General features: G+C 39.7%; 1 protein-coding gene across 3 annotated transcripts; it reads left to right on the top strand.

Moving 5' to 3' along the window:
- The first annotated feature begins 602 nt into the window (after positions 1–602).
- Positions 603–13,800, top strand: LOC114799300 (glycerol kinase-like). Of its 3 annotated transcripts, none has more exons than XM_028995815.1 (19): positions 603–698; positions 2,625–2,698; positions 4,999–5,105; positions 5,746–5,823; positions 6,042–6,121; positions 6,439–6,576; positions 6,673–6,782; positions 7,266–7,332; positions 7,409–7,444; positions 7,539–7,606; positions 7,895–7,937; positions 8,471–8,551; positions 8,633–8,711; positions 9,052–9,148; positions 9,256–9,340; positions 10,241–10,361; positions 12,241–12,378; positions 12,502–12,584; positions 13,458–13,800. In XM_028995815.1, the coding sequence occupies exons 1-19, from the start codon at positions 618–620 to the stop codon at positions 13,506–13,508; spliced, it is 1,617 nt and encodes a 538-aa protein (XP_028851648.1). In that variant the 5' UTR covers positions 603–617; the 3' UTR covers positions 13,509–13,800. The 3 variants fall into 3 exon arrangements, with proteins under 3 accessions (XP_028851648.1, XP_028851647.1, XP_028851649.1); XM_028995816.1 differs by lacking the exon at positions 13,458–13,800 and adding an exon at positions 1,600–1,659 and having other exon boundaries at positions 615–698; positions 2,625–2,712; positions 12,502–13,450; XM_028995814.1 differs by lacking the exon at positions 13,458–13,800 and having other exon boundaries at positions 12,502–13,450.
- The last annotated feature ends 2,646 nt before the right edge of the window (positions 13,801–16,446 follow it).

The raw sequence follows: 16,446 nt of genomic DNA, 5'->3' as shown, positions 1-16,446 counted from the left end.
ACAGTGATCAAACACTGGTGTTTTCTTATCTTATTATATTTTTATGTGATACTGCTAAAATGAACATTGCCCAGTTGGTCTTACAAATGAAATAAATGACACCAAATAGACTCATTACTCTGGATTTAAGCAATATTTACTTTGACTCTTCTTTAAATTACCCACTATGGAAACTCCATAATTCTCCGACAATATTTTGAGTCGTTGTGCTTAAATCTTAAAATGACTACGATCATACATGAAAATGTCTCATTATACAAAATGTTGGCCTGTTGTTCCTCGTGTGACCCAAGTGTGTTTCTGTTTGATTGTTGAATAATTAATTTGTCGTAGCATCTCCAAAAATATACATCATGAAAACAATATGAATCAATATTATATGAAACAATATTCTTAGCATGCAGTCAGCTGAACTAATAAATGAGAGAGTATGCCTGTGCGTGTGTGCGCGTGTGTGTGACAGTCATTCAGGAAATTCTCCCCGTGACGCACGGTGAACGCGCTTCTGTCCCAGGCGCCTATTGGTCGGGGAGGGTGACGCCTCCTGCCCGGGGCTCCACCCACGTCATCCGTATAAATCCCGTGAGCGGCGTGGTGGAGCTCAGACCGGGTGTAGGATGGCGCTCACCTGTCACACCAACTTCAGTGTTCCGCTCGTGGGGGCCATCGACCAAGGCACGAGCTCCACCCGCTTCCTGGTGAGTGACCGATGACATTTAACCCAAGGAGTTCCCCCAATTCACTAAACTGTAGTACTATGGCACTTTAATAAAGTTTAGTAAAGATAACATGATTCAAATTGAGTAAAAATTAATAATGCTAATGTAATGCTAGTTTCATACAAATGAACAACCATGCATGTTATGTCACATGTTAATGGGTCTGTCAGATGCACACACCATAAACTTTGATTTTGAAAATGTTGCTTTGTTGAATTGGAGGTAGAATGTAAAACACACAGTGATGTGAGTGAGAATGTGTACACACAAAATAAAACAGAGTGACTCACACACAAACACACACACACCCATGCTGACACTCTCATTCTCAGGAAAGAAGCTGTTCAGTAATTAAATGTCTAAACAACAGAACACACACACACATAAACTCACCTACACATTAACATTTGCAGCATTTATCAGATGCCCTTATCCAGAGCGACTTACAATCAGTAGTTACAGGGACAGTCCCCCCTGGAGCAACTCAGGGTTAAGTGTCTTGCTCAGGGACACAATGGTAGTAAGTGGGATTTGAACCCGGGTCTTCTCGTTCAGAGGCAAGTGTGTTACCCACTAGGCTACTACCACCCTCATTAACACACACACACTCTCGCCACACAAAAAAAGTGTGTGTCTCATGCTCTATACACTACAGAGTCAGTTTAAAAAAAGTTTTTCATACTCTTCTATAAAAGATCTGTTCCTGTCAGAACTCACTATTTATCCAGTACAAATACCCATCCAGAGGTATACATGTGTGTGATAATTCAGCTATGTGTGATACGAGGTATCTTTGTGTGGACCTGTTGAAAAACTCTTGTATGTGTTTGTATATGGTTTGTTCATTAACAACAGCCCCTCTGTGTGTGTGTGTCTAAAGACAAAGTCCAGTGGTGGAGATAAAACTTTATTAACCTTTGACCTCATAGACCATTTGCAGGTGAGAACAGCAAACAAATTCTATTATTAAAAGGGTAATATCAGTTTGTCCGAGTCTTTTTCACGACGGTGGGTAAATTAGGAGCAATTCTTGCTCCTTACCTGGGTTAATCTCCCATTCATTTCTGTAAGTCTGATGGTGTGATGTTGCGTATGTTTACTCTTTGCGTCTTCTGTAATTGCAACCCTGCCATGCAAATCTGCGCTTAAACAACTCATTAATATGTTACATCTGGGGTGTCAAACTCAATTACACAAGGGGCCAAAACTTTTGGAATAACGTTCGGCAAGACAACTGAAGCGCTGCATTATGGGATCTGTAGTTTGTGTGTTATCAGGGCTTCATATCACCAGGCCATAATAATAGATCTATATTAAATGACCTTGCGAGACGGATGTGGCCTGTGTCACCTATGTTTGTCACCTATGTGTTACATTGTGCATTGACTGGCTATAAAGGCACATGAGACAACTGCACATAAACATATGACATACATATGTACTCTGTTATAAAACAAAGGGGTAAAATTATTGTACATGTACATTGTACATCATGCAGAGGGTAAAGTTATAGTACAAATACGATAATTGTTGGACATCTGGAAACACCTTGGTGATTGGATATTTGTAGCTGCATAAAAAGACAGATGAGATTGAATAAGGCATATGGGCTGAGTCAGTGACAGTAATAGTCATTTAAAATCCAGAAACAAGCACACAGATCTCACTAATGGTGACTTAATGGACCCAGTTGTCCTGGCCTGAAAAGGTGAGTAGAATTCTATTATTGCCCCCCTAAATTAAAATACCTCATGTCATTTTGGAACTGTAGATTTTATGGTTCTGAATTTTTGTTGCCAGTTGTCTGTAGCTGTGCAAATCAGTCATTCAACACATTGGGCACAGACATATTGAAGGAGCACCTGTGTAAATGCTTATTCACATGTGTATGTATGTGTGTTTCAGGTGTTTAATGCTCAGACATCTGAGGTGGTTTGTCAGTACCAAGTAGAGATCAGACAGAGTTTCCCAAAGGAGGGGTGAGTGTTTCCGGGTCAGTAGATTTCTGTTGGACAGCATCCATCACTTCACACCATCTAGTCACCACTGCTGTTATTATTATTGTGGGACACATATAGCATATCAAAATATACCAATTCTGTGACCATCACTATATTGTAAAACAATCATATACATCATAAAACAAAATATGCGCAAAACGTTAAAATGAAGGAATTCTTTATTTATCACACACAATCTGAGAGGAAAGTATGAAAAATATGTGCAAAGTCTTAGCATTTTCATACTTAGTCATTTACATCATAACTGAGTGCCATTAATAAGCAAAAAAAAAATGTTGGTGAGTCAAATTTGCAGGGACTAAATTAATTGAGTTACCAATTTTAGCGTTGGCATATTGATTACCATTTTGCCAGAGCAAGTACAATGACTTACTAACAAACACATTTATGTTCGCCCATCACCACGTGCCAGTTCTTGTGTATGTACGTGAACAGTGTGTGACCCCCAAATGTTTACATAAACTCGAATCCGCGACACGACAGTCAGAACAACACTACACATCAGACTCCACAAACACTGCACATACATACACACAAGTTCTCTAAGTTCTGATAGCTGCCTTTAGGTCACGGTGAAGATGTGACACTGAAAAAATCCAGTTTAAAAAAATTAAGTTTACATACCTGTATATAATATAATAAGCATTCATACAGATCACATAACATGGAAACATATTCTGGAAGCCATGTGTGAACTTACCTTGGCTCTATCTTGCTGTGTGTGGCTAAATAAAATCTCACACACACACACACACACAGAAAAAGTGACCATTTTTGTAAATTAAATTTTTCAATTGATTTACTTATTTTTTTTTTACAAACTGCCTTTCCTTCCCCATCATCCCAGGGTACATAAGTTTATTTACATAAGCTGCCATGAATCCCCACCAACCTTTGAAAAACAAACGTGTCAAAGGTGACATGAAAGAAATAAAGTAAGCTGTGCTGTGAGTAATTAGGCTGTACAACAAAAGCAAAAACCATCCTGTTCTAGGTTTCAGGGCTCTCCTGATCAAATCTGAGGTATATATAATCATCCTAAATGGAACTGTTTATCCAAATGTAAAATCCTGTTACCAGTAGGTGACTCTTTGAGTATTCTGGGTAAACTTTGCACATACATCAATCCTGTGAAGTTTGGTGCAGACTGGGTATTGTATGATTGACAGCAACTTCCTCTTCTATGGCAAGTCATCAAAATTCCCTGCCATTCCACGGTCAATCCATACCATGAAAACTCACAACTTTTACACACCATCATTGTCAAGGCCTTAAGACTCTTCACAACAAATTTCAGGTATACACTAGTGAGGATCAATGCAGCGTAGAGTAAAGTGTAGCATTTCCTGTTGCCACTAAGTGATGCTTTGACTATTCAAGAAACTTCAAACATACTTATTTATGACCACACCATTATCATACATGTAAAGTTTGGTCTAGATTGCATTTTGCATGTGCGAATGACAGCAACCTCCTGTTATATGGTGAAATTTGCCGCAATGCTACAGACATGCCGTCCAACAAAAACTAAAATCCTTCACAATTTAACCATGGCCATGGCCTTAAGATAAGTCACCAAAAATGATGGTTCTGATAAAAACTCTAAGAGGAGTTTATTAAATTCTGATGCATGGAAATGAAAAATAATGACAAGTGGCACCTTTAAATCTAAATGATGAACTTCCTGTTGGGTTTAGGACACCAAGAAGCTCTGACATAAGCATGTCGAATTTCACATATCTGCTAGGCCTGTTTGAACCCTCAAAATTCTTTTCAGGTAAAAATAATATTAAGAAGAATTCAAATGGTTTCTATAGGGTCCTGTCGGACCCTAATAAACACAAAAGCTTCCAATAGAAATGTAAGTTTACATTAGAAAATGAACCCACAATGAAGAAATGTATGTAAATATGAAAATAAAATAAATATAAAAATAAGTTATTCATGGCTACATCAGCTACATTCAGTTTTAAAATTGTCATGCTTAAACCTGTATGTAGTGAGTCCTTCAAATGTAATGAGGTGTCATCAGGCTGCAGGGACTGGTATCTAGGAGAAGCAGTTTATTTCCAGCCTGATCAGGATGAAACATTTTCCATCTTTTCTATCTGTTCTGTTTCTGAGGCCCATTACTATGAAACTGTGTAAAGGGGTTTAAATCCACCCCATAAACACCAGTACTCTGCGTCTGTGTGACTGAAGTGGCAGCAACTGGCATGATTTACTCATTTTCTAATGATCTAATTAACTGCTTCTAGCTGGGTGGAGGAAGACCCACAGGAGATCCTGCAATCGGTGTGTGAGTGTGTGGAGAAAGTATGTGAGATGCTCACACACATGAACATCTCTACTGATCTCATTAAAGGTATGTTTATTGGTATTTGTGATGGTATTCATTTGTTTTTTTGATTTGTGTTTGTATGTTGACTCTTGCTTCCAAATTCATAATCTCTAGAGTGGCATGAATACAGAAAAAATAATTTATGTCACTTCCTGTTAACTACCTCTTATAGCTGAGACAGAAATTTCACAAAAACTCATTTGAATTTCTTTTAATCACCGTAAACTAGTATATCATTAAAGCAGATAAGAGCAACAACAATTAAAGTGAAAAGAGAAAAAGTCAGTGAGTCTATTTCATGATGGAGGGCAATTCTTACTTCTCATCTGGGTTCTTGTGTTCATATTAAGATGGGGCTGATATAGACCATCTCTCCTATACCTGTGTACCACCCATATGGGCTTGTGACCAAGTGAGGGTGGAGTTATTCTTAAACTGAAATAAATTAATATTGCAAACTCAGGAGAGATAAAATGGGTGAACTCAATTTTTTTTAAGTGGATAGAAATCTATAATACAGTGAATGTGTTCTTGTGAAGATTTGGAAAATATGGTCTTAAAAACATAACCTAATCTATACATTTTCTGTTTGATCGTTCCATGGATGTTGATTTTTCCATTTTCATTATCAAACATATTTCTTGTTTCCTTTTTGTAATTTTAGCCATTGGAGTGACAAATCAGAGGGAGACCACTTTAGTTTGGGACAAAGAGACTGGACTGCCTCTCTACAATGCTATTGGTGTGTACCTGAGACATCATTCTGGGTGGGATCCAGTCAGTTCATGTTTCATGTTTCTCATAATCACACATGTCTGAATAAGGGCTCTCAGCCATGCACATCAGACTTTTCCAGGTAAAACACGTGGAAGTGTTAAATGAGGCAGGATGAGTGGCCTTTATAAATTAGGTCTGCATGTCAGTTTGAAGGTTTTAAAAAAGTTCTCTCTGCTCTTTCAGTCTGGATGGACCTGCGGACACAGTCAACAGTAGACAGACTAATTAGTAAAACCCCTGGAGGGAACAAGAACCATCTGAAGGTGAGAATAGTGAACAGTGAAAAATGTATATACATATTATTTGTGTTCATGATAGCAATATTTACTAAAGATTTAGGCTGAGGTTTTTAAGGACATGTCTTCCATGACAGGCTGGTAGTATGTTTAAGATGCGTGGACACCAAATGCATTGGTGACATTGGTCGGGACAGATGAAGTCCATTTACCTTGAAACCTGTGCTAGATCCAGTTGCTGCCATTTCATGGTCATACCATTTCTACACCCTTTGGTGGACACCCTTGTTAACTGCTTGTCTCTGATCTGGTTCTCTCTATCTGTCCATTTGTGTCTCACCCAGAGTCAGACCGGTCTCCCCATCAGCACATACTTCAGTGCCGTCAAGCTGAGGTGGCTGATGGATCACATTGAGGAAGTTGCCCATGCAGTTGATACCCACACCGCCATGTTTGGCACTGTGGACTCCTGGCTTGTCTGGGTATACACCAACATACACACCAAATGCTTGCTAAAGTTGTCTGATATTGAGTATTACTTGTAATTCATGTTAGTCTGTGTGTGTGTTCTCCTCCAGTGTTTGACGGGGGGTGTGGATGGGGGAATTCACTGCACTGATGTTTCTAATGCCAGTCGAACCCTTCTATTTAACATTAACACTTTACAGTGGGACCTGGAGCTGTGCTCGTAAGTTCTCTCTCTCTCTCTCTGTCTGTCTCTCTCTCTCTCACACACACACAAACACTCAGACACACAAGCCTTCATCACATACACCCAATGTAAAGTCAGGCAGGTGGGTGGTGTTCGATGGCAGTTTGGGGACGAACCTACTTCAGTAGCTGCTGCCTTCTCCAGCCCAGGTGAATGACCAATGGGAAGTCATTGCCAGCACGGGAGAACATGCTGAAACACACACACTCACACACATACACAGGAATAAAGAATTGATTATTCCACATTTATACTTCCCTTGTCAAATATCTCAATCATCCATAATCTGAGAGTTGCTCTAACTGCACATCACACACAATTTAGAAAAAAAAACATCAGGAAATTCATTTAGTAGGAGATGTCTTCATCAAAGTGGAAGTGTTTAAGAAGAACATAAACTCTGGTATGAAGTGGCAGAGCATGATGTGTGAAAATGTTGGCTGTGTGTTTGTGGGGCAGGTTTTTTGAAATCCCAGTGGAGATCCTGCCTGAAGTGAAAAGCTCTTCAGAAATATATGGCTACTTGGTAGGTATTCCTATGAACCGATGTGAATTAGAACAACTTTTTGAAATGGAGAATGTTGAAATGTTCTCTCACCTAGGCATCAGGATCTCTGACTGGGACCCCCATCTCTGGGGTCAGTATTCATTCATGTTAAATATTCATTCATTAGCAAAACCTGTACATTGGGTGTGATTGTCTGACACTCTGTCTGTGTGTTTCTGCTGAAGTGTTTAGGAGACCAGTCAGCTGCTTTGGTTGGACAGATGTGTTTAAAAGATGGTCAAGCAAAAAACACGTAAGGACAACTTTCACTTCACTTCAAAGCTATGAAATTCTTCATGCTGTCATTCAGTTTTTGTCATGTCATTTTCAGTCAGCTGATTGACCTCCAGTCTTTGTGTCCATGAAGACACAACTATCCCAACTCTGAACAGTTCACGTGAAACCAGGGCTTCATAGTGAGGGCTATTAAACATGCATAGAGGGTCTGAAACGGGTGTGTGTGAGAGGCTGAAATAGTTTGACTGGTGGAACAACGCTCCCAGGAAACATTCACAGCTTTCACTGTTTTCCTCTCCTACAGCTACGGAACAGGCTGCTTCCTGCTGAGGAACACTGGAACAAAGGTAGATGGATAACACACACACACACACACACACACACACACATACATAATCTGGGTAACCAACAACGTCACTGCCTACTGACAATTTAGCAGCATCTGCTCTAATTCAGCTTTGACACATTTGTTAATGTGCATTATCTTAGTTTCTTTCAAATTACCTGAAATATAAGAATGTAGATGTTTACAAAAAAAGTCATTAAAATATTCTGTAGACATCTTTATGCTTTCAAGCATTCTGATGGGTGAACTAAATAATGTGACAACAAGGAAAAACTTTGGCCCTTAACAGCTAAAGCTGAACAATAAGAGCTTGAATGCTTGTGAGCTATATTTAAAAACTGAAAAAGAAGCTAAGAGAAGAATTCTGTCCCAGTCTGGTAGCCACATTAATCCTTCACCTCAGGATTATCCATGGAGGGGTTGTCTTTGGCGTGATATAGGGCTAAACATTCTGAAAAAGGTTCATTTTCCTCCAGGTTCTGGAATAATCTTCTTTACATATGGTGGCTTTGTTCCGTGCATTCTTTTTCTCAGCCTGTGATGTCAGACCACGGTCTCCTCACCACTGTTGCCTACAAACTGGGTCCAGACAGACCAGCCTGCTACGCTCTAGAGGTGATCACCCACATCTCACTCATCTTCTTGGTGCTATGGGCTGTGATGTAAATGCGGAACTGGGACTGACTGCCTCTGCAGGGTTCTGTGGCTATAGCAGGGGCAGTAGTGAGGTGGCTGAAGGACAATATGGGAATAATCCAGTCATCTGCAGAGATTGGTAAGAACATAAATTTAGCATAAATGCATTGTTTTACATTACATACATACATTACATTTACATTTTTAATACTAATTTGATTATTTGACACTGACTGCTCATTAATCATATGGGTCATTCTGACTAAACTCAATGCACCAATGCACACAACAATTTCAATTGAAAAACTATAAACTGTATGAGCTTGGCCAGAAGAAATATGATGAACTAATAAGATGTCCACTAGGGCTGAATGAATTACAAAATCTAATTGTGATTTATTTGACATATATTTAAAAAAATGATTATGTTTTCAAAACATGTTTATAATATGCATTAATAAATGTGTTTGTCTCTTTAGAGAAGCTTGCAGCATCTGTAGGAACATCATACGGCTGTTATTTTGTTCCAGCGTTTTCTGGGTTATACGCCCCATATTGGGAACCCAATGCAAGAGGGTGGGTCTCTCTCCCACACACACACACACACACTCTCTCTCTCTCTCTCTCTCTGTCTGTCTGCTGTATTAAATATGTATATGTGTGTGTGTGTGTGTGAGTTTCAGTATTATCTGTGGTTTGACTCAGTTCACCACTCGTAACCACCTGGCCTTTGCTGCTCTTGAAGCCGTCTGCTTCCAGACTAAAGAGGTAAACATGAAATTAAAATATATAAACTAAATACTGAATACATACAAACATATACACATACAAAATACATATAAACTCCCAACACATTTCCTTCTCATACACAACTCAACTCAACGCTTTGTGAAAGGGAGAAGTAGTAGTTACAGGGAGACTGTCCCTGTAACTACTGATTGTAAGTCGCTCTGGATAAGGGCGTCTGGTAAATGCTGCTGTAAATGTAAAAGACTCAGGGGGACTCACCAAGGGTGGGGGACCAGCCCACCGCAGGGTAGACATACACACATACAACATTCATTCCCTCACTCACACCTATGGATTCATAGTTGCCAAGTCACCAAGTGTATATGCCTTTTGATGACTGGAGGAAACCAGAGAACCCTGAGCAACCCACGGCAATATGGGGAGAGCATATAAACTCCACACATATAAGGTTTCTTGATTTCTGTAGGTTCATTTTCCCTGGAGAGGGGTGGAGTAATTTAATCTTTATTTTTATATCTGATTTGGGAATATATATTGTGTGCTAGATGAAGACCAGTAGAGGGAGCTTTAGTCCTGTTCTTAAATATGTTTGTGTCTGTTCTTTGATTCGTTTGGTCACATAGGAACCAAGACACAAAAAAGACAAATTATCCTGCTCTGGTCAGCACTGATTAATATTTAAAAAGTGTTGCCTGCATTATTGAACATATTGCAGACTGCATTGTTTAGCTATTAAGAAATCCAGTTTCATACATCTATTAAGTGTTTAGTAGAGAACATGGTGCAGCACTCAACAGGTCCAAGTGGGTAGATATTAGCTTGTGAGGATGTAGAATTTAGTGTAGATGATTAGCATAGTCAGACCTGATGCTCTTGTGCTCTTATGTTTTTCTCTCTGTCACATGTTCACACTGAAAGATTCTGGATGCCATGAACCAGGACAGTGGTGTTCCTCTCACACAGCTCCAGGTGGATGGCGGCATGACCTGCAACCAGCTGCTGATGCAGCTGCAGGCTGACATCCTCTGCATCCCAGTGGGTAGGAAACTATATGTACATGTGTAAAGTATGTGTTGTTGGTAACACTATGGCCACCATTTTCAAACTTTTTTGCTAGTGTAAGGTCAAAGACAAAACCAGAACGAATGGCTTGGTAGCTATTAGTCTTGTAGTCAAGACCTAAAACGAGACCAAGACTATGCTGAGGGCCACAGAATTGAATTCATATTACTTTCATGGCTGCCCATTGTTCACTAAGGGTGATGTTTAAATGCAAAGGACATTTCATTGTGTCACCGTGTGCTGTGCTGCAGTGTTTCACTATGACAACAGTGTCACGGGGGTTCCACAAAACACAACCAGGCACAAATGGGCAATTGAAAACCACACACGCGTGCAATAGAAAAATTATTACTTTGCCAATGCTCATGACGCTGTCCTGGGCCACAGCCCATGTCAAAACTGAGTTTGCGGACATTTTTGGACATAGCTGACTTTGCTATGATGAAATGTGTAATGTGTGTGGACATTGTCAGTTGAGAAAATGTATACAATGTAACATTTTAAAAATTGCAGCATCTGGGGCAGTGGTGGCCTAGTGAGTAAGGAAGCGAACCCGTGAGTGGAATTGAATCCCAAGTCACCAAGGTGCCACTGAGGTGCCTCTGTGCAAAGCACCGTCCCCACTGCTTGTCATAGCTGCCTACTGGTCACTAAGAGTGAGTGGGTTAAATGTAGAGGACACATTTGGTTGTGTGCTTGCTGTGTTTCTCTCTGACTGGTTGCATTTGAATTTAGGTGCGTAATAAATAATGATACTGCTCTGCGAGGATGAGCTGTTTTCTCTTTTTTTCCTCATCCCATCGAGACCGCTATGTCTGAGACCAAGACTAAACCCAGACCAAATAGAGTTTAGACCAAGACAATGCCGAGCCCAAATAGATTTGAGATCAAGACAAGACTGAAACAAAATAGAGCCATGATCAAGCCAAGACCGAGACCACAAATACACTTGAGAACTACATCACTAGTATCTGTACCTTGAAGTAGAGAAATTAACTTCCTTTGAGTTGGTGTCTTTCATTAAAAATGTGAGGAGCCTGATGATTTATGACTAATACAAGCTACTTCCTCATTCTGGATTTAAACTTGAAAATGTCACATGCACAGACATCAGTAGAAGCCATCTATAGTGGTTAAATGTCAGGTCATTTCAAATTGATTTCTCTAACACTTATTGTGACCAATAACCTGTAAATCCAAGGACACCATCTATAGATGGCCTTAAGGCCAGTGTTCTAAGGCAACACAGCATTTCAGAATAAGAATATGATACCAAGTCTCAGACATGATGCTAGTAGTGTGATGGTCTGGGACTGCTTTGCTGTGTCAGGACCTGGGGCATGTTACAGAAAGCAGGTTTAGGAAACTCTGGGAAGAGTTTTCAGTAAACCTGCTTTCTGAAATAGCTTGCTGTTTATAACCTCAAGCTGAAGCACACTTGGGTTCTGCAGCAGGAAAATTATCCAGAATGCACCAGCAAGTCCAATTAAAGGGTTAGAAGGTGTAAAAGGTTTTGTCTAGTCAAAGACTTGAATCCAATTGAGATGCTATGGCATGATCTTAAAATTAAACCTTTGAATGAGACGGAACTAAAACAATTCTTGATAGAAGAGTTGGTCAGAATCCCCCCCACAGTGACGTGAAAGACTCCGAAAGAATGCAATTTGTTGCAAATGCTTAATTGTAGACGTTGCTGCTAAGGGTGTTGAAACAAGTTATTAGGTTTATTTACTTTTGTTTATTTGAAATTCTGAAAGTTGTGAATTTATTTAGAGATGTCTTTTGCAGAAATATTTTTTTATATTTTCTGTGTATTTGCTGATTTGATGTCCCTCTGACTCCTGTCTGCATTGCAGTAAAGCCAACTATGTCTGAGACAACAGCACTGGGAGCAGCCATGGCAGCAGGCTCCGCTGATGGAGTGTCTGTGTGGAACATAAACACAGAGCATAGTGTCACCACAGAGAGATACCAGCCACAAATCAACCCTAACGGTACACATTCAAATACACCAATACAGGAAAGTGTTTAAAACTTTAGATAATGCTTTCATTAAACATGAATTCTCTTAGATTTTCATGTTTGTGTGTGTGTGTGTGTGTGTGTGTGTGCACCAGAGACTGAATTCCGCTATGCCAGGTGGAAGAAGGCTGTACAGAAAGCCATGAACTGGGAAACTGCAGAGAGTGGTAACGGAATGGTATTTACACAAAAATACATTTTTTTACACACACGCACACACACCACATTCTGTCACTGAAAAATGACAAAGTACATTTTGGAGAAATTCTGGAAGTGTACTGTCAGAATTAGTGGAACTGCCTAAGTAGCTAGACAGCTAAGTTCTTTTATTCTATAGTTGTCTACAGTTACTCCAAGGTTGCAGCTGCAGAAGGAGATCTGTGACTTTTTCAGGTAGATAGCAAAAAAAAAAACATTTGCAGTTATTTAATAATTATTGAGTGCCATTTATCATATTGCAATCACATATCACAATATGACTTTTTTTTTCCACCAAATCGTGCAGAAACCAAAAAACATTGCAAACGCCCCATAGTGGTGGGAATAGTGAAAAAGTTAAATACATTTACATTTACAGCATTTATCAGACGCCCTTATCCAGAGCGACGTACAATCAGTAGTTACAGGGACAGTCTTAGGGTTAGGTGTCTTTCTCAGGGACACAATGGTAGTAAGCGGGATTTGAACCTGGGTCTTCTGGTTCATAGGTGAGTGTGTTACCCACTAGGCTACTAACATCCCATATCTAAAATTTTCACTTTATAAATAGTGAAAAAATGGATAAAATCTACACTGTAATTGTAATGAATTATGTTTATGTATTTGTATATGAATTAAGAACAATACATATACAAATTTGATCTGTTTATTAACTTAACCAGAAAAAAAAAAAATCTGACATTTAAAAATTGCTTTTAAAAAATTCTAAAAGTTTTCATTTAGAGGTTTGTTAAAAAAGTAACATTTAGAAAATTTGTTTAAGATTATATTTTCCATACATTAAAAATAGTATTACTATAGCAATGTTATGTTTACTACACTTCTCTCCCAGGGCAGTGTGAATGATCCCGTAATTCACTGCTGCAGAAGGAATTCCTCATGAAATTATGGTGTTCTGTGTTAGAAGATGGTAAAACACTGACATCCTACCTTCCACCAAATGAGCGCAATCTGGAATTGAGTGCTGGTGTGGACATCTGCTGTGAGGTCAGAGGTCAGAGGCCTCTGAAATGTGTAGGGCTTGTAGCCAGATGAATAATGATAACTGTTTTGTATTTCAACTTAAGAAATTGCATGTTTTGTAAAGCTACTGATTTGTCAGTATTGGAGTGTGATTGGACTACTGCGGTTGATTGTCATCATTCATGCCATTAAACAAAATGTTTTATTACAAATATAATTTTTCTTTTTGCACAAATAGTTATTCATACTTACCTAAATAACATTATTACCTTATGTTAATTTTGGGAATAATTTAGCTTTTACATTTCTTTCAGTGTTTCTTCAGTGTAAGTCGTGAATAGTTGAAGATCAAATGTGAAATTGTTGCTGAACGGCTTGTCTTTTTTAAGTTATAAAATAAGTATTACATTTGAATCAACCCCATTCTCACTAATCAGTCTAAAATAAAATATATGCAACACCAGGGCGATTAACTGTGATGCCCTGTGCAGGGCAGGATGTCAACTCGTCCTCAGCTTGGTGGACTGGTGCTCACGCTGCCATCAATGTCTTTTCAGCAGACAGACAACACAGGAGAGTCAAAAACCTTCCCTCCATTGTATTTTAATTACCATTTCTTTAAGATAATCATCATTCTAGATTATCCTTAGCCTGACCTCATATTACGGTTTCATAATACCAAGGTGAGTAAACCAAATGAATGATAAATAATAAATAAATAAAGTGAAGTGATTGTCACATGTGATACACAGCAGCACAGCACACGGTGCACACAGTGAAATTTGTCCTCTGCATTTAACCCATCACCCTGAGTGAGCAGTGGGCAGCCATGACCGGCGCCCGGGGAGCAGTGTGTGGGGACGGTGCTTTGCTCAGTGGCACCTCAGTGGTACCTTGGCGGATCGGGATTCGAACCGGCAACCTTCTGATTACGGGGCCGCTTCCTTAACCGCTAGGCCACCACTGCCCCTAACTCACACAGTTATCTGGGAGAATGAGTTAGTTCCCTGTCCAGGCTGTCCGTGTCCCTTCTTACACCAGGTGGGCATCCCCATTCTTGGTCTGCTGGAGTCAAGACTCCCTGGTGTGCCTTCCAGGACCAGTGATCTATGTGTGTGGATCCACTCCAGTTTGTTAAATAAACACTCTTTAAAACTGCAGATATTAACTGCAGATATTAATGACGTTCATAAAGCCTTAAGGGTGTTTGTCCTTTTTTTTTTTTTTGTAGCGCTGTATGTAACATACTTTCTAGGTATTTTCCAGGATGATCTCATCTACAAGATGAATTAGTAATTGAAACGATCCTTTCATAAAATGTGTGTTAAATTACACTAATTCAATGCGTTCCTATATGTGTGTCTCGAACCCTTTGTGGCGGTGTGTCTTCAATTTGAAGCTCCAGCATTCTGTCATTGACGTCTTGCACGCTCTGCAGTTGAGTCAGTCGCCATTGCGCAACTGTCTCTCACTCCCATGTAACATCTTCTTCTGCCTCTTGTAGCAGATGTCTGAAGCATCCTTGGAACTCCCTCTGCTCCTCTCTTTTGGCATCACCACTTTCTTTTTTGTCTGCGTAGTTTCTCCTTTCTCTTCAATTGTTTCTTAAACAATAAGCATAAACACCTTTCACAAAGCTAACCAATAATGTTTAATCTTTTAATAAAAATTCCACAACACCATCCAGCACGGCAACCTGTTGCTCACACAAGGTCACATCCACAGACAGGAGAACTTGGATTCTATCTTGTGCCATTGTTCAAGAAGAAGAAAATTCACCTCAACAGAAGGAACAGAAAAGAGGATGACAGGATTGTGGGGTCGAGGGAGCACTTGCATCAGATTCAGGACGCAAATTTGTATTAAAAGCGCATTCTCAGGAAGGTCTGAAAATAACTAAAAACAATATTACTTGGAACAGACTAAAAAGTGCTATAATGTGATCCCACCGTGTTCTTAACACTCTTAACATCCACCTGGTGTAGCTTGAAAGAAGGGACAAGGACAGTCTGGACAGGGAACTAACTCATCCTCCCAGTTCACTGGTCCAGTTCATGTCAAGTTGCTGATCACAACTTGTCCAGTTCATGTGGAGCTGCTGTTTATTTCCATGCTGGTGAGAATAATGTGAGTGCTGGTAAACCTCAATGCAGGCTGGAGAACATCCTCCTTGCGTGGTACGAGGTGTTGCACACATACCATAAAAGGACAAAAATAAAAGGTTTTAATAAAAAGTGGGTTTTGTGTTTATAAGATAGAGATTTTACAATCTACAAAAAGTAAAGATGTCTGACAGGTTTTCTGTGGTGCAATGGTGATTGTACGGATGAAGTACTACACAAACAGCATTCAGTGTACAATATACACCAGTATTATGCAAATTGCATTTAAGTGTTTTTTATTATAATTAAATTCATGGATCACGGGTCACTAAAATTAGTCTTGGAATCCTGTGTTAATTAGTTTTAGATTAGTAATTAGTGATCCTAGGTAAGGAAAATGTACTGAAGGAAAATGGGCTGTTTCTAAAGCAGCCCATTTTGTCGCCCTGCCCACAGACACAGCCGAGGAACCAGTACTATAAGTAAACCAGGATACGTGACAACTGCAAAATACCTCGGCCCACGTCCAGCAAGCACTGGACCTCGGATTCCATGAAGGGACAAGCTGACAGATGACCCCGATCTGCCAAAGTGCCACTGAGGTGCCACTGAGCAAAGCACTGTCCCCACACACTGCTCACTAAGGGTGATGGGTTAAATGCAAAGGACAAATTTCACTGTGTGCTGTGCTGCAGTGTATCACAATGACAATCACTTCACATTCACTTCATCACAATCACTTCACTTTCACTTCAC

The sequence above is a fragment of the Denticeps clupeoides genome, chromosome 11 (genome assembly GCF_900700375.1).
Source record: "Denticeps clupeoides chromosome 11, fDenClu1.1, whole genome shotgun sequence".
In the NCBI taxonomy this organism is placed as follows: domain Eukaryota; kingdom Metazoa; phylum Chordata; class Actinopteri; order Clupeiformes; family Denticipitidae; genus Denticeps; species Denticeps clupeoides.
The sequence above is the reverse complement of the archived record's forward strand: the minus strand, read 5'-3'. Positions and strand labels throughout refer to the sequence as shown.

What these genes read in the sequence shown, in the direction of transcription:
- LOC114799300 (XM_028995814.1), top strand. Translation starts at nt 618, where the DNA reads ATGGCGCTCACCTGTCACACCAACTTCAGTGTTCCGCTCGTGGGGGCC. An exon ending in CGAGCTCCACCCGCTTCCTG is followed by an intron (nt 699 to 2,624) that starts GTGAGTGACCGA and finishes TGTGTGTTTCAG; the next exon opens with GTGTTTAATGCTCAGACATC. An exon ending in GCCACAAATCAACCCTAACG is followed by an intron (nt 12,379 to 12,501) that starts GTACACATTCAA and finishes TGTGTGCACCAG; the next exon opens with AGACTGAATTCCGCTATGCC.